Here is a 21,698-nt window from a genome sequence, read left to right on the forward strand (position 1 = left end):
AATGCTGTCCTTCCCAGGGGCTTTTCCGCTGCCTAGAGAATCAATGGCATCACTGAGTTCCGATTTTGTTGGCTGTATGTCCAGCTCATCCATGACTGGTAGAGGCTGGGCTGCATTGTGGGCAGTCTCAGTGACAGCATTCTCCCTGGAGTACAGTCCTAGGTAGTGCTCAACCCAGCGGTCCATTTGTTTGCGTTGGTCAGTGATTATGTCCCCTGATTTAGATTTGAGCGGGGCGATCTTCTTGATGGTTGGCCCAAGGGCTCTCTTAATGCCATCATACATTCCTCTGATGTTTCCGGTGTCTGAGGCCAGCTGAATATGACTGCATAGGTGTTGCCAGTAGTCGTTTGCGCAACGCCTAGCTGTTCTTTGTGCAGTACTTCTGGCTGCTTTAAGTGCTGCGGATGTTAAATCGCTGGGGGCTTTCTTGTAGTTCAACAGTGCAATGCGCTTAGCGGCTATGACAGGTTCCAGCTCTTCATTATGAGATTGAAACCAGTCTGCATTTCTCTTCGCACGGTCAAAGCTGACTCATAGATGGCGTCTCTGATGTGGGCCCACTTGGTCTCAGCATCCCCTGTGGGAGTGTTTTGAAGGGCTGTTACAAGTGAATTTAGAAATTTTTGTAACAGCTGTGGGTGAGAAATTCTGCTCGTGTTGATGCGCGGGTGGCCCTTCTGCTTGGAATGATGCAACTTCTTTGGTCTGAGTCTAACCTTGCTGCACACCAGGGAGTGTTCGGTGTCGCAGTCCGCACTGTGGAAGCTGCGTGTGATTTGAACACTGTTTAAGGCGGCTCGCCTTGTGACAATGAGGTCTAGCTGGTGCCAACGACGCGATCTTGGGTGCCTCCATGAAACCTGGTGACAGGGTTTAGTGTGAAAGAACGAGTTGGTGATGCAGAGGTTATGATAGGTACACAACTCAAGCAGTCTCTGCCCGTTCTCATTCATCCTTCCAACACCATAGCGCCCAAGGCAGGAGGGCCATGAGTCATGGTCAGCCCCAACCCTGGCATTAAAGTCCCCCAGCAGGAATAGGTGTTCGGTGTTGGGAATGCTGCTAATGGTGTTATGGAGTTGTTCATAGAACTGGTCTTTAGCTTCAGGTGGGGAGCAGAGTGTTGGAGCATAGATGCTGAGTAGGTGTACTGGACCAGAGGTGGTGAGCAGTCGGATGGACAGTATGCGTTCCGAGCCATTTGAGGGAGGCTCTATCATGCTGAGCAAGGAGTTTCTGATGGCGAAGCCCACTCCATGCCGTCTTGGTTCTTCAGGATTCCTGCTCTGCCAGAAGAAGGTGTAGTCTTGCTCTGCTAGAGAGCCACTCGCGGGGAGGCGAGTCTCCTGAAGTGCTGCAATGTCTACATTGAGTCTACTGAGCTCGTTGTTAATGATGGCGGTCTTCCGTTGATTTGTGTAAGGTCTTCCGACAGGCCAGGACACATAGTTCTGACGTTCCAGCTTGCAAAGCGAAGGGCTGGTACCTTCTTTCCTTTTTTCATGTTGTTTGGTGCGGTGTATCAGTCCACCTTTCGGGCAATGACCCTGAGCTCCAAGCACCCATTGAAGCAGGCAGACTGTGGCGGGACAGAACCTTATTGACCGGGGGCTGCCCGGTTTGAAGTGGGCGGTAGCTGTCCAGTGAGGTGCAATGACCTCTCCCACCGACAAAGGCAACCCGTGGCGCCCAGTTTCTACGCCAATTTATCTGGACATAACCCGTAACTGCTGCCTTCCGTGTTGTGTCAGTCACTGTGAGGCAACTATGGAGTGACCTCTCCATGGCGCATGCCTGGGCAAATTTATGGAGGTTGAGAGTTGCCCAGTCGTCAAAACCCCCCTCTCGGCCTTTCTGGTGGGGTCCAAAGGAGTGCAGGACACGACGTTTGGCACCAGTATGGCTGCAGGAACTGCCGGAAACATGCCAAAGGTGACACATGACCGCCTACGGGGTTCCGCTCTGTATTATCTGTTGGGGTTTACTCCCTTAGCCTTGGTCTCTCCCGAGACGCCCACAAGGCAGTGGGGTTGTTGGGGCCTCTACACAGGTGTAGGATGGTGCCGGTGGGAGGAGGGGATGCAAGGGGGAGGGGTAGAGGGAGGGGGTGGGAGGGGGAGCAGGGAAGGGGGCTGTAGGGGGGTGGGGGGGGGGTGCAGGGGAAGGGGGTGCGGGGTGAAGATGGTGCGAGGGGGGGGGCGGGCTGGGACGGGGTTGTGAGGGGGTGAGCTGAGAGGGTGGAGCAGGGAAGGGGACTGGGGGGTGGAAGGGGGGTAAAGGGGGGGGGGGGGGGAAGCTGGTGCGGGTAATAAGCCATTTCCTCAGTGCCCACCATCGACGTCCGGAAAGCTCATCCACGTCCTTTGGGAGGTGAAGCACCTTTTGGCAGACTTAGAGGTGATTACATTTGCTATGGGGTTTCTTTTTTTGCAGTGGTTTAAATAAAGGCATGCAGCATTGCCGACAGTGCGCTGCAGATGCTCTCCGAGCCATCTCCCGCGGGCGCTTTGAAGTTGCGGCCGGGGGGGCCGTTCGTGGATTTTTTGGGTGTTCGGGGCACCTTTTCTCAAGACTTCTCTCGGGTCCCGCTGCTCCTTCTTCACCTCAATGGACTTACTGCACGCCGTGGCTGCAGACACTCTGGGCGGTGAAGACAGCAGGTGAACCTTCTCTAAACTGCTTCTAATGCAATTTTATCCTTTAAGTAAGGAGATTAAAACTGTGCACAGTACTCCAGATGTGGTCTCACTAAGGCCCTGTACAGCTGTAGCAAAACTTGCCTTTTATATTTTATTCCCCTTGCAATAAATGACAACATTCCATTTGCCTTCCTTGCTGTACCTGCATATTAACATTTTGAGATTCATGTACCCGGGCAGCCAGATCGCTTTGCATCAGAGTTCTGCAGTCTATCACCATTTAAACAATATTCTGCTTTTTCATTGTTCCTGCCAAAGTGGACAAGTTCACATCTTCCCACATTATACTCTATCTGGCAAATTCTTGCCCACTCACTTAACCTATCTATATCCCTTTGTAGGCTCTTTATGTCCTGTTGACAACTTATCTTCCTACCTATCTTTGTGTCATCTGCAAATTTAGCTACCATACATTTGGTCCCTTCATCCAAGTCATTGATCTAAATTGTAAATAGTTGAGGCCCCAGCACTGATTCCTGTGGCACTTCACTAGTCACATCCTGCCAATCCGAAATGAGCAACTTATCTCTACTCTCTGCTTGCTGTTGGTTAATCAATTCTCGATCTATGCTAATATGCTAGCCCCATACCATGAACACTTATTTAGTGTAGTAACCTTTGATGTGGAACCTTATCGAATGCCTTTTGGAAATCCAAGTACACACATCTACAGGTTTCCCTTTATCCATGTTGCTTGTTACTTCCTCAAAGTACTTTTTTTTTATTTAGAGATACAGCACTGAAACAGGCCCTTCGGCCCACCGAGTCTGTGCCGACCATCAACCACCCATTTATACTAATCCTACACTAATCCCATATTCCTAACACATCCCCACCTGTCCCTATATTCCCTTACCACCTACCTATTCTAGGGGCAATTTATAATGGCCAATTTACCTATCAACCTGCAAGTCTTTGGTGGTGGGAGGAAACCGGAGTACCCGGCGAAAACCCACGCAGACACAGGGAGAACTTGCAAACTCCACACAGGCAGTACCCAGAATTGAACCCGGGTCGCTGGAGCTGTGAGGCTGCGGTGCTAATCACTGCGCCACTGTGCCGCCCCAAAATAGGAGTATCATTGCATTGGCCAGGAATCGAACCCGGGCCTCCCGTGTGGCAGGCGAGAATTCTACCACTGAACCACCAATGCAATCACTCTAATAGTCAAACACTATTTCCCTTTCACAAAACCATGCTGACCCTGCCTGATTGTACTATGATTTTCTAAATGGCCTTCTATAACCTCCTAAGACAACTAAACTAACACTATAGTATATTAAGAGTTACTCTGAAGTTCTAAAATAATAATAATTCTAAAATTATCAATTTGCATACATGTGAAATAGACCTAGTAATCTTGGGAGGCTTTACTTCAAGTGCTGATATGATGTGTTATCCTATCAGCATTTCAAATATAACTTTCAAGAATAATTATGGTTTTAATGATAAATAAAAACAAGCAAACTTCCCCCAACCCATCCCCAAGCCATTTACCGATACTTTGATTACAAAGTGCGAATTTAAAAATCAGAAATAGCAAAATTCCAATTTAAAAAAATGTTCACGTAGAGCACAGGTTGATGCTTTCTTTTTTTAGAAGAAAATCTACGCCATCAGACTTCACTATTTATACCATATTACAAGCTACGATACACAGTATCTTGGAGTTTGTGAAGGGAGGTATTTCTAGCCGAACAGGATCTACTCTTTCATGAAACATAAAAGATGCTAAAAGAAGTTTGCTCATCATATAGAACATAGCCACCTTTACCATACTTACTTATCAGGAGAGATGCTGCAGTCTATGATTGTTTTTTTGCTGGTGTTGACTAAAATGAAGGGCAGTTGAATGGCAGTATTGGGAGGAGGAACCCTGCCAGACTGTTGTTCTACAAGGCGATTTCGCTGAACCAGATTCTTAAAGGCAATTTGCTGCAAAACACAAATTGTTCTAATTTTAACTCAGTTTTGTATTCAATAAAAGTTAAAGACTGTAATTTTATTTACATTTACTCTGCCTCTGCTCTTCTTTCTCTCTCTCAAAAGCATCCAGCTGAACAAGCCTTTCAGCAAAGGATAAACATTGATCAGGACACCAAGAGAATTCCCCATTTCTTCTTCAAATAGTGTCACAGGATCTTTTGCATCTACTCATGACCTTCTGCCTCAGATGTGAGTGCACTACCACTGAACCAAAGCAGACACCTTTCAAGATGATCTTTGACATAATGTGGAATCTTCTGTATAACTCCCATAACACTGAAACTAATCAAAAATATTAAAGAAACATTTAATCTGGCCAAGATTTCAAAAAAGGCACCCCTTTGGATGAGTATTGCCAATAAATTTACCCATCGCATGGATTTACATGACAGCAATGAAAACTGCACAATTCCACACATTTTTGTAGTTCTTTACCTGCAGCAGCAACTCTTTAAGTTGTGACTGTTTCTGTTTTATCATTTCCATTTTCTTCCGTTTCTCCATCTATTCACATAAAAATTAAACAAAAGTCCGTCACTTGCTGTAGACTAGACAGGAGCATCACTGGAGCATTATCAAACAAAATTTGACACTGAGCCACATAAGGAGGTAGGATCAGTGGTCAAAGAGGTAGGTTTTGAGTATCTTAAAAGGAGGACAGAGAGCTAAAGAGCCTTATGGAGCCTAGGGCCAAGGCAGCTGGAGTGTGCATACTATATATAAAAAATATATCTATTCCCAGGTCACTATTTTTGCTGACCTTGGCATACCCATTTGGGCTGAAGAAAGACTGACATTTCCAAACTTTCTTCAACCCAAATTGGGATCTAATGGGTATGCCAAGGTCAGCAAAAACAGTGACCTGGTACTAGGTGGCCTTCAGTCACAGCAAGGCTGGCAGATGGGAGACTGGGCAGGGTAAAACAGGCAGAAGGGAAAAGTGGAAGTATAGTGGTAACAGTATAAAAGCTACAGCAGTCTGAAAATGTAACTGAACTGTGCAAAATAATCCAGATGTTAATTGCATAGAACAGAATTGCAGAACTTGGTCCAACTGAAGAGCCTAATGCATCAGTCTTAGCACACCAAATTATCTGCATGTTTTGGATATATACTATGCTCCACAGAGGCCCAAACAGTCACTCCACTCTTACCTCTAGATTCTGGCACTCTTGAGCTGAGTTTGTGGGAAGTCCTATCCACTTGATTTCTTTCTTCTCTTTAGAAATGATATTCATTGCCATGAGCACATTCAAGGCATCATAGACACGACGCCTTATATTCTTTTGATCATATCCCTGCTGTGGATTAGAATTTGCATAAAAATATCAATTAAAATAATCTTAATTTGCTCCAGAGGGATTATTAATTTCAGTAAAAGTAATATATTGCAGATACAACTGTGCTAGTCTACCATGATCACACATGTGCTTGTTGGGAAAGGTTCCTTGTAGAAAAGCCAAGACTAGGCACTTCCACAAATGGGAGGATATGAAAGTCATGGTTGAACAGCTTGCAAGTTGGTTAACTGCCCACCCTTAGCTGCAGAACTGTGAATAGCAGGAAGGGGCCAATTTCAAAAAAGGAACAGCTGTCCAAAATCTGATTGTTTAAGGCAGGAACAGATACCCATTCTTTGTCTCTGGAGTACTGGATTGCTTCATTCCAACAAAGTCCCCTCAGCTAAAAATCAAAATTGACAAGAGAAAGGAATTTTCAAGAATATTCAATTTTTCCAAGGCCCATTAGCGATTTCATAAAAGGTTACCAGGAATTTCAATGAACATTTTGCTGCAGCACACGGGTTGCTTTTCTCCAAAATCAGATTAAAAACAACAACAAAAATTGCACACAAACAAGTAAATAGTAGGTTAAGTAGACATAAACAAATGGGGTTCCCAGGTTCTTTTAAAGAAAAAAATCCCCCTTGTCCTGAAGGGACAACCCTCCAATACCCTGCTCAAGTAGCCTCGAGTGAACATAGGCTGTGGGCACGAACTTGACCAACAGGACTTCACAGCCACTGGATACTGATCAAGAGTCAGCATCTGGGCTGAATTTCCACCTCCCACCACCACCCCCCCCCCCCAACATAACATTGTTATTAATAGACAAATAGATAGTCGTCATCTTCCCATTCATCTCACCCAATCTGAGAAATGTCCATCCGTTGCATCCTGTCCCAGAAAATCATTATACAGAGCATTGAAAAATCATATGCAAAAAATTGTCACTGGGCATTTAAGAACCTGCTCTAGATGACTGAAAATATTGATATTCAAGACAAATTGCCTGTTTTCATAGGTTAAAACACTATATTTAGGCAAAAGATAAATGTTGATGACTATACTGATGCAACATTACTAATACTCAGATTTTAAAAAGTCATAAATAAATGTTTAAAAATCCAAACTTTCTATTCAACAATTCTAAAAGGATGAATAGATAATATTTTTACACTTGACCCAAGGAGATAAAGATACTCTTCCATTTGTTTCATAACTTGGTTAGGAAATTGGTTTGAAATAGAAAGTAGGGATAATGGGCATGCACTCAAATTGGAAGAAGTTATCAGCAGTGTCCTGCAAGGATTTGTACTGGGGCATCAACTATTCACTATTTTTATTAATGACTTAGATAACAGAAAAGAGAACCATGTATCCAAGTTTGCTTGTGACACAAGATCGGCGGCATAGCAGTTAGTGTTGATGGGAACATTAAATTACAGAGAGTTGGCAAAACTATAGCAAGTGGATTTTATAGCAGCTAAGCAAAAAAGACAGATCCAAATAGTTTTTGTTTTTAATGGCAAAAATCTAGGAACAGCAGAGGTCCAAAGAGATTTAGTGGTCCATGTATATAGATCACCAAAATGTTGTGGTTAGCTACAAAAAAAAAAATCAAAAATGTTAATGGAATGTTACATACGAACTTGGAGCAGGAATAGGCCACTCGGCCCCTTGAGCCTGCTCCGCTATTCAATAAGATCATGATTGATCTGACTGTAACCTCAACGCCACTGATGCAATGTTAGTCTTTATATTTAGAGGGTTAGAATATAAAAGGGAGCAGGTTTTGCCATCATGATACAAAGCCCTGATTGAAAAAAGACTTGCTTTTCAAGACCACCAGATGTTTCAAAGTGCTATACAGCCATTTAAGTACTTTTGAAGTGCAGTCACTATTGTAGGACATGCAGCTGCTAATTTGCGGAGAGCAAACTCCTACAAACAGCAATGCGATAATGACCACATAAACTGTTTTTGTAATGTTGATTGAGGGACACCTGAGATAACTCCTCTGCTCTTTTTCAAAATTGTGCCATGGGATGTTGTACATCCACCCTAGCAGGCAGATGGGGCCTCAGTTTAACGTCTCCTCCAAAAGACGGCACCTCCAACAAGGCAGTACTCCCTCAGAGCTGCACTGGAGTGGGACTTGAAACCGGAAACCTGTAATTTTGAGGTGAGAACACAGCTGACACTTATTAGACCACATCTAGAGTAATATACTGGGTAGCACATCATAAGGCTAGATATAGATATAGATAAGGGCGGCACAGTGGCGCAGTGGTTAGCACCACAGCCTCACAGCTCCAGCGACCCGGGTTCAATTCTGGGTACTGCCTGTGTGGAGTTTGCAAGTTCTCCCTGTGTCTGCGTGGGTTTCCTCCGGGTGCTCCAGTATCCTCCCACAGCCAAAAGACTTGCAGGTTGATAGGTAAATTGGCCATTATAAATTGCCCCTAGAATAGGTAGGTGGTAGGGGAATATAGGGACAGGTGAGGATGTGGTAGGAATATAGGATTAGTGTAGGATTAGTACAAATGGGTGGTTAATGGTCGGCACAGACTCGGTGGGCTGAAGGGCCTGTTTCAGTGCTGTATCTCTAAATCTCTAAAATACTGGCCTTGGAAGGTGTGCAATGCAGATTCACCAAATTGGTACCAGGGCTCCAAGAGTTAAATTATGTGAATAGGGTTGTATTGCCTGGATTATAGAAGGATAAGGGATAATTTGATTTCAAATGATAGAGTTGATAGAAAAACATTTTCCACTGGTGGGGGAGTTCAGGGCAAGATACATAACCTTTAAATCAAAGCTAGGCCATTCTGGAGAGAAGTTAGGAAACATTTTTCACAGAAGAGTGGTAGAAGTTTGGCACACTCTTCCACAAATAGCAGCAGATACTAGTTCAATTTATAATTTTAGATCTAAGATTGATCAATTTTCGCTAGCCAAGGATGGTAAGGGATGTGGAGCCAATGCAGGGAATCGAGTTAGGATAAAGATCAGCCATGATCTCACTGAACAGCAGAACAGCTTTAAGGGGTTGAATGGCCCACTCCTGTTCCTATAATCTAGTAAATTGATCAAAGTTATAAATACAAATAATTTTAATTCCATTATCAAATTAAATTGAAATTTTAAGAAGTGAAGCTATCAAACCAGCAAAATAAATTCATCAATGGGGAGTAGGATATACAGACTATATTTGAATTGTTGAACTGTACTTGGAAAGAATTGGGAATTTGTCAAATGTATTTTTCCTTCAAACGCAGAAACTGAAGAAAAACAAAATTACTCACTTATTGCCTTCATTTGTTTTAAGGGTGCTACAGCACCAATGTTCTAATAAAATTGCAACTAAATGAAGTTTAAAGATACAAGATACGTACTGATCTGAAACACAATGAAAACTCAATGATAAAGAAAAGTTTGTGTGTATTGAAAATACCCATTTCTACCACGAGAAAACTTTTATTACATAGATTCACACAAGTCCTCTAGTGGAAGGAACTAGATGCAGCCATTTAAACTAAAAAAAAAATTAAATGTAGACACCCAAACACAATGTTCTGGGCCAGTGTGCCCATCAAGAGGAGAAAGATTCTACCATGCAATATACCTTTGTAATTCATTGTTAATTGCACACACTTAATTTGTGTTCCCTTGCAGAGGGCTCTCTTCCAGCTACGACATTGTGGACTGCATATTGCTGCCAACAATCTCACCCTGTTCAGTAGGAAGAAAAATTAAGAGTGGGTTGAGAAGGGACAAGACAGTTCTGATTTTCTTCCCATTTCCAACCCACAGGAGAAGCACCTAGCTTCCCAATCATCTATTTAACAGCCAGCATGAAAACTCATCTAGGGAACAATTCAGCAACAGATAGGAAGGTTCTCATTTTGAGCCAAGTGTCAACTATTGATGCTGCATAGTTTGTTTGCCTCAACATTGCCAGAGGCAGATTAGCAAACAAAAATAGCTACGTATAACTGATGGAAGTAATCTGTCAGAAGGGCAAAATGCACACAGTGTGTGGTCTAATGCTTGTCAGTCATAAGCAAGGCTGATATAGGTGCTAGAAAACTTCACCACCATCTCTCTTCCTCCCCCCGACTCTCTCTAAACCCATTAAACACTGTATCTCCATCTCACCTTGACCTTCGCACCTTTTCCAGCTGAGGACCCACTGCATCACCTTCCAAGGTTATCAATCACAAGGCACATTATAATATTTCCACTATAGCACAGACCTTTACTATCCACAAGTCACTCTTCATTACATCCATGTTGACACGGTACTCATTACGACACCAAATATCTATTTTGCACAACACATTCACATATGCAGCTCATGTTTCTGCACATAGCATGCAGCTCTCACCAGGACTTAAGTATACAATGGACATTAGCCTCATACACTCTCAATCTTCTCCAGAGTCGTTTTGATGGTCTGGTCCTTCCAGGTACAGCAATGCATATCCATTTTCTGTTTCCATTTCAATTTGTACACAAACTCCGTTTTCTCACTTTGTGTCTACTTTCTTCAGCTTTCCTTCCTTTATCTGAAATGTCCCTTGTATAATATTAGCCCCCGAGAAGCAGAAGTTGAGCTCCTGATTACTCTTTCCAGCAGCAACTAATGTTCAAGATAACAGCAAACAATTATCTATTCTTCATATGTTGGCTACACATTTTAAGGGTCACATTTTTACAGTTAAATACCCAACACAAATGTGTTCAATGCTATCAATGTCTTAATCATCCTCCTTCATGCAAAGATCTGGTCGGCATATCTGCATCCTCTTCTGAAACCCAATACTTCTTGAACACCGCGTTTCAACACACCAAACATGTCAATTTTTCAAGATCAGCATTTCTGCTGCCAGCTTCCAAACCACACATACTTGCCTTTCATTAGACTGGATAAATGAAAATCTTACACCACTTTTAAGCAATTCTGCAGTAATTCCGCATACTTTTAAAGATGTTCCCATCTTCATTCATCTTGCTGCCAACTCTACCTCTTGTCAATTCTCAATCACTAAAATATCCAACTCCCCAGTTAATCTATTATATTTCTGGCCTCAACTTAATAGTCTGACCATAATCAACTGCTACCACTGGTTTCTAAATTTTCTTTCCCCACCCTTTATCATGGGATCAAATTCACTAATCCATTTTAAATTCCTTAAACTCTTCTTTCACAAAACTAAACCACATGTACAGCTTTATTTTACTCCTGGACACAGCACCTGTTGCTTTTCTTTCAGTCTTTCTTCCCCACAGCCAAGTCAGTCACTAAAGTAAATTGCTTGCCAATTACCAACCTGAACTCTGTGCTTTACCAAGTTGTTCAATTCAGAAAATGGTTATGAAAGCGTACTTTAATTATGTTTCCTTCAGTCACACTCCCAATTCAGCAAGGCAATGATTAAATTCAGCTTTATCTACACCTTCTACTTTGGTGAAATGTACTCCCCACAATGTAGTCAACTAAACTTCTGACGACCCAATCTGGCGGGGTCTGGTCAGGTAGTGTTCTGACGTTAGTAAAAAGGAAGAATAAAATCCAGCCTCTTCTCATTTGTTGATAGTGAGAGGGAAGCAAATGAATTGTGTGTTGAAGAATAATATTCAAATATCCCTTATACAGTTACAAAACATTTTCACTGAGCACACAAGATCTTATTTCACAGTTCTGTTCGTTGTGGGATTGTCTGCTGCACGCAAATATAAAATGAATAAAATAATTTTTTGCATCTAGATATATTAAAAGCTCTATGAGTTATTATTTTATGTGAACCAGAAAAAATGCAGCCATCTTTGACCTACTATATATCAGTAGTTCCTTACTTCATCAGAGCCTGATTCCTGGTTGTTGGTGTTACTGAATTCTGCCACTAGCTCATCTGCCACTTCATTGTAGGTAGTTGTTCCTTTCTGCTGTACTTTCTCGCAGACCTTCATTGAGAAATGCCGCAATCCTTTGCCATTTTTTTCACCCTTTTTATTCCTTTTACTGGAAAGTAAAACAAAATTCGAACTTCAAAAATGTTTCTTTATATTCATGCAACAAATCTTGTAACCCTCCTAGAAATAAGATATTTAGATACCAATTTGCATTTACATGGCATTTTAAATATAGGAAAAGGACCCAAGGTGCTTCAAAGGAGCATTATCAAACAAAATTTGACACTGAGCCACATAGGGAGACATTAGAACAGGTGACAAATGTTAAATTCCAGAAAGCTTGTTATGGAAGGATAATGCTGGAGCATATATTTGCTCAGTTTCACATTTATTGTGCAGAATAAAAGGATTACAAAACATGTAGCTCCTCACTCAAAACCATTCTCCAGTCTCAGTGAGTGTCTGCTTATAAGTGTTCAATTAAGAACCCAATTAACACCCTTCACCTGCAAATAATCAAACGATTGACACACAATTAACAGATTAACAAAAAAAACTTGGTCAGAGAGGTAGCTTTTAAGAAGTGCCTTAAAGGAGGAAAGAGAGGTAGAGGGGTTTAGGGAGGGTGTTCCAGAGCTTAGGGCCTAGGTGGCCATGCGTTCAGCCGCCAATGGCAGAGCAACTAAAATCAGGGATGTGTAGGAGGCTATAACTGGAAGAGTGCAGAGATCTGGGAGGGTTGTAGGAGGTTACATAAGAAATAGGAGGTGTATGCCAAACAGCATCTACCCTGTTAAACACCATCAGAATTTTATACATTTCAATGAGATCACCGCTCGTTCTAGGAATCAATCTAGTTAACCTCTGCTGCACTTCCTCCAAGGCAAACATATCCTTTCTTTGGTACAGAGACCAAACTATACACAGTACTCCAGGTGTGGTCTCACCAAAGCCCTGTAACAACTGCGGCAAGACTTCCTTACTCATGGATTTCAAACCCCTTGCACTGTCATTTGCCTTCCTAATTTCTTACAGGTTAGAGAGATATGGAAGGGCAAGGCCATGTAGGGATTTGAAACCAAGGATGAGAACTTTAGAATTGAAGCACTGCATCAAAAGGAGACAAAATAAATCAGCAAGCACAGGAATTATGGTTGAATGGGACATTATAAGTTAATATATGGTCAGAGTTTTGGATGAGCTCAAGTTTATGGAGGTTGAAGATGGGGGAGGGGTGGAGGACTGGCCCAGAGAACTTTGGAATTGTAGTCTAGAGGTAACAATGGCATGGATCAGGGTATCAGCAGAAGATAAGCTGAGACAGGGTTGGAGATGGGTAGTGTAAGAGAGGTGATAAAGCAGTTATAGGATCAGAAACATATCTCTGCATCAAATAGAACGTCAAGGTTGTGAACCATCTGGTTCAATCTCGGACAGTGGCCAGGTAGATGGATGGCGTCGTGGATAAGGAACAAAGCTTCTGGCAGGGACGGAAGACAACAGCTTCCGTCTACCCAATATTTAGCAGGAAGGAAATTTCTGCTCATCCAACTCTGCAGGTCAGACAAGTGACGTGACAAATCAGAGACTTTGCAGGGGTTGAGGGAGGTGGTGAAGTGGAGCTGGGTGTTGTCAGTTTTCACATGAAACCGAATGCTGGTGTTTTCAGATTATCTCGCCGAAGGGCAGCATGTAGGTCAGAAATAGGAGGGTGCCATGGATAGGTCCTTGTAGGACTCGAGGTAACGGTGTGGGAGTGGGAAGAGAAGCTGAGAAAGAGAAACAGAGTTAACATTTCAGATCGATGACCTTTCATCAGAATGGTTCTGATGTGTTATTTTGAAAGGTCACTGACCTGACCGATTAACTTCAATTCTCTCGCTACAGATTCTGTCAGACTGGCTGTTTTTACTTTAGATTTCCAGCATCTGCAGTATTTTGCTTTTCTTTCAATGCAGCTGATTCTCTGATTATGACTAGAATGGAACCAGGCTAGGGTGCTCCCAACCAGCTGGATGATGGAGGAGGTGTTAGAAGAGGATAGTGTGGTCAACCATGTCAAAATTTGCAGACAGTTTGAGAAGGATGAACCAGTTTACAATCTCCAGAGACAAGGTTATATAGATGGTAACAAAAGTCAGTACCCCCTTCAAATCAAAATTCTGTTTCCAAATAATTTTCATTACCATAACCTGAGTGGCATTTATAAGTATAAAAATTAGTTACACAAATTACTAAAATCCTTCTCTGGACAAATCTGCACCAAGTCCAGATCATTCTAGTTTGTACAATATTAACCAAGGTTCAGGGGAAATTAACTCTGAAAACAGCCAGAGCACTTGTGCCCAAATTTATATTTGCATACTAAATAAGTTACACAAAGTTCTTACAGAATTGGAAAAAAAGGCAACAATCAAGGGATACCTCCATTACTACTTCTCATGCTTTTCCATTTGGATGAATTAACAATTTACCCTTCATTTACAGCTCTGGTTCAAATTACTGTACTGACATGTATACAAATCACATGCCAAACATATGCTTCTAGGCCACCAGCCTCCAGGAAAAAACAATGGGCCAGATTCCCCATTTAAGTGGTTTAGAACAAAGTTAAGTGCAACATTATAAGAGCCGACCATTGCTGGCCTTCCACATGAACACCTAAATTCTAGGTCTAGCCAGGAAACAGAACAGTAAAGAAGAGGTGGAATACAGATAATTTTGGAGTTTGTCAATGAGCTGACAGATGGTCAAAGCAGCAGTGGAATAAAATCCAGTCAGTCAAAAAGCTTGACTGATTTCTAAAAGGGTACCAAGCTTCTCTTCAGTTACATTCAGTTCAGTTAGTAAGAGCATCTAAGTTGGGCAAATACATAATAGTTGCAAGAGCCAATGCAAGGAGAAGGCTGAATAAAAATTCAGTTCTGAGTGGGTAAGTTACAAAGACTGTTATGCATCCATTAACGGAATACTGTAGCTTCATTTTACAAATTCCAAAGGAAACTTCTTGTACGCAAACTTAGCATAGTAAAACCCATCAAAACCATTAGACTGGATAAGGTTGGTCTATTTTGCGACAAAAGTCTATCTGTTTCACTAATCGGTTGCAGCCAGGCAATCAAACATCTGCAAGCTCATGACCAAAATAATATGACAAGGATAGCCAGAGTCTCAGCAGATACGCATGTTCATGCCAAGAAAACCAAAGCTAATATAACTAAACTGTAACCACTTGTATCAATCCCAAAGTTGTCTTGGAATACCAATAACATTTTATAGATTGTCCTGCCTGTATTATTTTCTCAGGACTGTAAGCTAAAACGGTCTTTTGCATTCAAAAGATCAGTATCTACTTAACCATCAATCCTGGGACGCACCATAGCAGTGGGAAACACTCTACCTTTCCTTTTGTCTGCACCATCTATCAACAGCAAACAAGACGACTGATTTTACAGGACAAAAACCAGTTAGTTTTCTTTGAACTTTATCCAACCTAATAAATTAAAAAGCTACTTTGTCAGTCCAAAAACAAACAGCACTAACACTTATTTCTGCAGATAGAGATTACGACCATAGAGAAGTTGGCAGGTATTTTGCTCCTTCAGGCCACATGAAGCCACCCAGAAAATAAAGATCATCTTTTCTAATGGACTTTCACAAGTAAGGCCAATAAACCCATGGCAGATTTCATTGGATAAGACCCAAAAATTATCAATTTCACCTGGGTCAGGCTCTTTTTAAAAAGAATGATCAATTGCAATTAACCATGAGTAGAAATATTACAAGTTCTTGCCATCAATTCACAGTTAGAACACGGTTGATTTGCAGAATAAAAATAGCCTCAGCAGCAGCTTAAATCGTAACAAGCTCATGTCTTAATGGCCTTAGGAAAATTCTCAAAGATTAAGATTAGAAACTCAGTTCAAGCAAGCACACTTGTGCCAGGAGGGGAACAAAGGGAGTCAGCATTTACAGGACAAGTCATTTGCGCATCAAATAGCACTCAACTAGAACATACAAGACCATTTTAGTCAATCAAGGCAGTCCCAAAGTTCAAAAACAGAATACACAGTTCATTTTTGTTTTGTTCATGGGATGCGAGCGTTGCTGGCAAGGTTATTGCTCATCCCTAATGCCCTTAAGGTGGTGGTGGTGAGCTACCTTCTTGAACTGCTGCAGTCCATATGGTGTAGTTACACCCACAGTACTGTTAGGAAGGGAACTCCAGGTTTTTGACCAGCGACGGTGAAGGAATGGCGATATATTTCCAAGTCAGGTTGGTATGTGGCTTGGAGAGAAACTTGAACATGGTGTTCCCACGTGTCTGCTTCCCTTGTCCTTCTAGGTGGTAGAGATCATAGGTTTGCAACGTACTGTCAAAATAGGCTTGTCAAGTTGTTGCAGTACATCTTGTTGATGGTACACACTGTTTCCACTGTGCACCAGCGTTCCAATCAAGTGGGCTGCTTTACCCTGGATGGTGTTGAGCTTCTTGATTATTGTTGGAGCTGTACTCATCCAGGCAAGTGAAGAGCAATCCAAAATACTCCTGACTTGTGCCTTGTAGATTGTAGACAGGCTTTGCAGAGTCAGGTGGTGAGTAATTGAAGCAGAGTTCCCAGCCTCTGACCTGCTCGTGTAGCCACAGTATTCATTTGGCTGGTCCAGTTAAGTTTCTGGTCAATGGTAACCCCCCAGGATGTTGATGGTGGGAGATGATACTGCCGCTGAACATCAAGGAGAGATGGTTAGATTTTGTTGGAGATGGTCACTGTGTGGCACTTGTGTGGCATGAACATTACTTGCCACTTTTCAGCAAAGGCTGAATGATGCCCAGATCTTGCTGCACGTGGACACAGACTGCTTCAGTATCTGACAAGTTATGAATGGTACTGAACACTGTGCAATCATCAGTGAACATCCCCACTTTTGAACTTACGTTGGAGAAAAGGTCATAGATACTGTCATTCATTCCCGGCCAGGGAATGAAGTTTGGGTGGTTGATGGTCGGCACAGACACAGTGGGCTGAAGGGCCTGTTTCAGTGCTGTATCTCTCTATGACTCTATAACCTGAAGATGGTACGGCCTAGGACATTACCCTGAGGAACTCTTGCAGCACTGTCCTGGGGATGAGATGACTGGCCTCCAACAGCCACATCTTTTGTGCTAGGTATGACTCCAACCAGTAGAGAGCCCCTCCTGTGCACCACCACCAACCACCCCCCTCCAAACTCCCACTGACTTCAATTTTGCTAGGGCTCTTTGATGGCACACTCAGTCAAATGCTGCCTGGATGTCAGGGCAGTCATTCTCACTTCAACTCTTGAAATCAGCTCTTTTGTCCCCATCTATATCCTTCAATTGATTTTAATGCCAAATACCTATCCAACTCCATCTTAAAATTAATGATGCCATCCATTTTGATCATCTCTCTGGAAAACCTATTCCAAAAATTCACCCATCTACCTCTGAAATATTTATATCTTCTGTAAATTCACATTCCCTCTTCTGAATTTCATTCCACTCCCATTCGGTCATACTCTGGCTGCGCTAAACAGTTTTTCCTCAGTGCAGTATTGACTGCTCAGTCTGCTCTGAAGTGTAAATGAACTCAGCTTCCTTGTAGCTTGGGTACTGGATACTTCACTTCTTCCAGCAACACAACATTCTTCCTGTAATATGGTGACTTGAACTCGAGCACTGTCTGCTGGAGGTGAAATCCTACAACTAGGTTAAAAATACAAATCCCAGTTCACTATTTAGTAACAAGGCACAATACTAGATAATATAAAAATCACAAATTCTTACATGGCTGTTCTCATCCCCTGCTATTGAACTAATCACCCTGTCAACCACAGATGATGTCATACATTATGTTTCCTGTTGATTATTCTAAAATCTAAATCTGCAATTCCAGATGCTTCAAGGAGTTTATTCAGTCACTGCTCAAAGATCTATAATACAATTAGCAGCAAGGTGGATTTAGTGTGCACTGGGGTGTGTGTGTGTGCGCGGGGGGGGCGGGCATAGTGAGTGTGCGAGAAGCACCCCTCATACACAGGAGCAATTACGCAGTTTCCCATTTCCAATCTTACACAAGCATTTCAGTATATCTGGATAGGTAAGTTAAAAGGTGCATCTCTACACTACATTCAGTAACAATATACTAATTATTTGGGGTCAGTATGTTATTCACATGCAACTTGTCAGAAAGTTCTTAATTTCTAAACTTTTGATCTCAAAGTGCATTTTTCTAATTCGGTATGAGGAACTTCCACATCTAAGTATGACTTGCAAGCTGCAACATGTTGGGCAATTTTCACCTCATCTTACAGGAAAAAAAATTGAGTCTTCCTTCATGTTGGAGATTCAAGAGGTCCGTTGCATTCAATATCCAACTGTCTCTTCTCTCTACTCCCATTCTTGAATACTTCTAATGGGTTTCCAGTAACTTTGTTAGACTTTTCAATACTCTAGATGCAGGCTTCAAAGAAATTCAGTACCTTTCCTGTTTTAACCTTCTAGACTTAATTCTTGTCTCATGGCAAGATACAAACAGCAGTGATGGAACTGGACAATTCACCATAGGAAATGGCTTACTGGCATGAAAACAAACCATATTCTTCACTGCATTTAGGCAAGGTATTTTGAACCATATGCCACCAGTTAAGCCCTTCTATATCCCCATACAGGGGAATTCCACTTACATTTGGAACTCCAGCAGACTACTGAAGTCTGCATTGATTTTTTTGAGTCAAGAGTAGTATTTAAAGACAGCAATAGCAGAGCCCGACAGATGGTGCATAATATTGCAAGAAACTAGATTTTTTTTAAAAAACAAGCTTCTGATAGATTTAGTACTAGATTGAGGGATTCAAACATGGAGTTCCTAGAAAGGTGGGCACATATTTTAGAGGCAACAACAGACTCAATGCCTTGAGGGGAAAGGGAGATTCGAGATGGGTGGGCAGTTTGCAAGGATAAAGGGGTCAAGGATTGTTTTCTTGAAAAGAGGGGTGACGAATCCAAACTTGGAGAGGGGGGGAAACAGTATTTGAATACAGAGAACCATTAATAACAGGAAGGGAATTTGCGTGGGCAGCAGTTTAATGGAAATAGGGTGGAGGGACTAGGAGGTAGGTATCATTGATAAGATGAGCTTGGAGAGGACATGAGGGGAGATAGGAGAACAACTCGGGACAGATGGGAATTCATGATTAGGGCAAAGGGAAACCTCAATGGAAGTTATGCCAGTGGGCTACAAGGGAGGGAAGCAGCAGAGGCAGTTGATCAGATGGTTTCAATCTTTGTAACAAAAATGTCCATGAGCTCATTGCACTTATTGTTGGAGGTGAGGGTGTTTTCAGAAGACGGTTAGTGGAGAAGAGAAGCCAGCTATTATCTTTGCCTTCCTGGATGATCTTTGAATAGTGGGCAGTTTTAGTGATGGAGTGCATAGCTTGATAATGCTATGAGGTCTAGTCAGATCTGGTAATAAATGGCTAAACAATTGAACATTTAAAATTTTTCACTACTGGTTAAATGCTCTTCCTTCACCAGATAGAGGATTCAAGTACGCTGGGATTTAGATCAGCAAAATATGAAAATCCAACTTTTTGCAGATAAACACATTTGATTAAGCTTTGAGCATGACTGCTTTAAAAGCCTGAAACACTTAGCTTCAAAGCTTCATAGCCCATAAAATCTTTATAAATGTAATCTAGGGAGGGGCTTTCAAACTGTAACTCAAAGTAGAAATGAACTTCAACAAAACCAGACTATACAGAAGACATCTGGAGTATATGAACTGATATACTGTTTAATTTTACAAACGTAGGTGCAAAAAAATCCATATTCCTTAAAGTACAATCTGAAGTGAGTTTTCTTTACCCTGTACTCCAAGGAGAAGAGTCCGATGCCTCACCCTGAGTTAACATCTGTATATTAGGACCATGGGGGCTTCCCACTAAAACAGTAGGTGTTGCCGGTGTTCGTTGAGGTGTACTAATTACCTAAACAGGAAGCAGAAGAAACAGAAAAGGATTAAAAATCAGGTTAAATTGTTCAAATGCACAGGACAGTTTAAAATTGAATGGCAACAGCTTGGACCTTCCCAGACAGAATTTCAGGAATGCCATCTCAAACTAATAATGAGCCTCAACAAGATTATACTAGTTTAAAAGCTTTTTTTTATTATTTCATGGGGATGTGGTCATCACTCCTTAAAGAAAAAGTAGAAAGTATAGTTCGATCGTGAAGCATTAAGCTCCAAGAACAATGGGAATTACCTGGTTTTGCTGTGAGCAAGACAATCGCAGCACTAAGACACATGTCGTAACTTCTCATTTTCATAGCTCAAATATTGCCTCATGAACTCCTGCTCCTGTACAGTTATGCAAGTATATAGATATATAATTGTACGGTACTTTGGAAATGCAACATGCTGTATTACCATGGCAGGATCAGGTTTGTGCCTCTGATTTCTCCATGATGACAAATAAGGAGAAATTGCTTTAAATAAAGGATTGTTACAGCAGAGAATGTTTGAGGCAGAGACTGTTACAATTTAAGGCAAAATTGGATAAGTATTTGAAGTAGGGGAAGATAAATGACCATAGTTGGAAAACAAGGCAGGGCAGTTGGACTAACTTTGATTGTTCTAGCGAATAGCCTTCTCCTACACTGCTAGGTTTTATGCTATCAAAGGCTGTAAAGAAAAACCCAGCCACTCATTCAACTGCATGGATAGAAGGGCCAAAAATTTGTAAATATGAATTTTTTCTTTCCCAAGTTCCACCCCCACATGCCTTTTTAGGCAGAAAGTATTTTTCTTCCCCATTCCCAATTAGGTCCCCTGGCACTACATGCAATCCCAGAAATGAAAAGCGACTTCCTCCCAGGTCTCTGCCAATGCTGATTTGAAGCTAGCCATCAGGAGGTACACAAGATCAGTTTAGGAAAACTCTCAGGAAGGAGCCAGTAGGTTAACACCTCTTCAGAATTTTAAAAAAAGCTACTGCTCTGTTTATGGTTGGTGTTAAAAGTACTGGATAAATCAATTTTAGCCCCCTCTCCCCCAACAACTTCGCCCCATCCCCAATTATCTTCCCTCCCTTTTTCTAGATATGGTCATTCTCTGCTGGAGTACAATATCATTAATATAAAAAACCATCAACAAGTTGTAAATGAAGGCATCGAGTGCTGGTAGCCTATTCAATTGTGTGCGTATTGGGGCGGACTTGAGTGGTGATGAGTGAAAAGAGGGAAGAAGCTGATGGCTAAGCTTAATGCATACAGAAAATATGATGGAATTAGCCAATGGCGAAGTTGAAAAAATCTAGAAATGTTGAGTCACACTGTAACATGTCCAGTTACTGTTGAACAACAAACAAAACAAACAGAACCCTAACCCACGTTGCTAAGTCAGGAGAGTATGAGGTAGTATAATATAGTTCTAGTCACCGCAATTTAGGAAGGATGTGAGGGTCCATGAGAAGGTGCAGAGGAGATTTACCAGAATGGTTCCAGGGATGGGGTATTTTAGTTAAGAGATTAGGCTGGAAAAACTGGAGTTGGTCTCCTTACGACAAAGACGATTAAGGGGAGATTTAATAGAAGTGTACAAGATTATGACAGTCTTAGATAAGATAAGGGAAAATAGTTCCCATTAACAAATGGTACAAGGAGTAGGGGACACATTCAAGGTTTCAAGGGGGAATACGAGGAAGAACTTTTTTACGCAACGGGTGATAATGAACTGGAACTCGCTGTCTACAGGGTGGTGAAAGCAGAGACAATCAATGACTTCAA

The 21,698-nt window shown here is 41.8% G+C and overlaps 1 protein-coding gene and 1 non-coding gene across 4 annotated transcripts in view; both read right to left on the reverse strand.

Moving 5' to 3' along the window:
• LOC137377521 (transcription factor Dp-1-like) overlaps positions 1 to 21,698 on the reverse strand; it is a 68,887-nt gene that overhangs the window by 30,204 nt on the left and 16,985 nt on the right. For all 3 annotated transcript variants that reach the window (XM_068047206.1, XM_068047204.1, XM_068047205.1), the window contains 5 exons: positions 19,779 to 19,900; positions 11,831 to 11,996; positions 5,843 to 5,989; positions 5,124 to 5,192; positions 4,486 to 4,637 (listed from right to left, as the gene is read on the reverse strand). In XM_068047206.1, coding sequence (XP_067903307.1) covers positions 4,486 to 4,637; positions 5,124 to 5,192; positions 5,843 to 5,989; positions 11,831 to 11,996; positions 19,779 to 19,900 — 656 coding nt within the window. The remainder of the gene's footprint in view (positions 1 to 4,485; positions 4,638 to 5,123; positions 5,193 to 5,842; positions 5,990 to 11,830; positions 11,997 to 19,778; positions 19,901 to 21,698) is intronic.
• On the reverse strand, positions 3,785 to 3,855 carry trnag-gcc (transfer RNA glycine (anticodon GCC)). The gene has a single exon. It is a non-coding gene; the product is annotated as a tRNA-Gly (tRNA).

Source organism: Heterodontus francisci, chromosome 15 (genome assembly GCF_036365525.1).
Source record: "Heterodontus francisci isolate sHetFra1 chromosome 15, sHetFra1.hap1, whole genome shotgun sequence".
In the NCBI taxonomy this organism is placed as follows: domain Eukaryota; kingdom Metazoa; phylum Chordata; class Chondrichthyes; order Heterodontiformes; family Heterodontidae; genus Heterodontus; species Heterodontus francisci.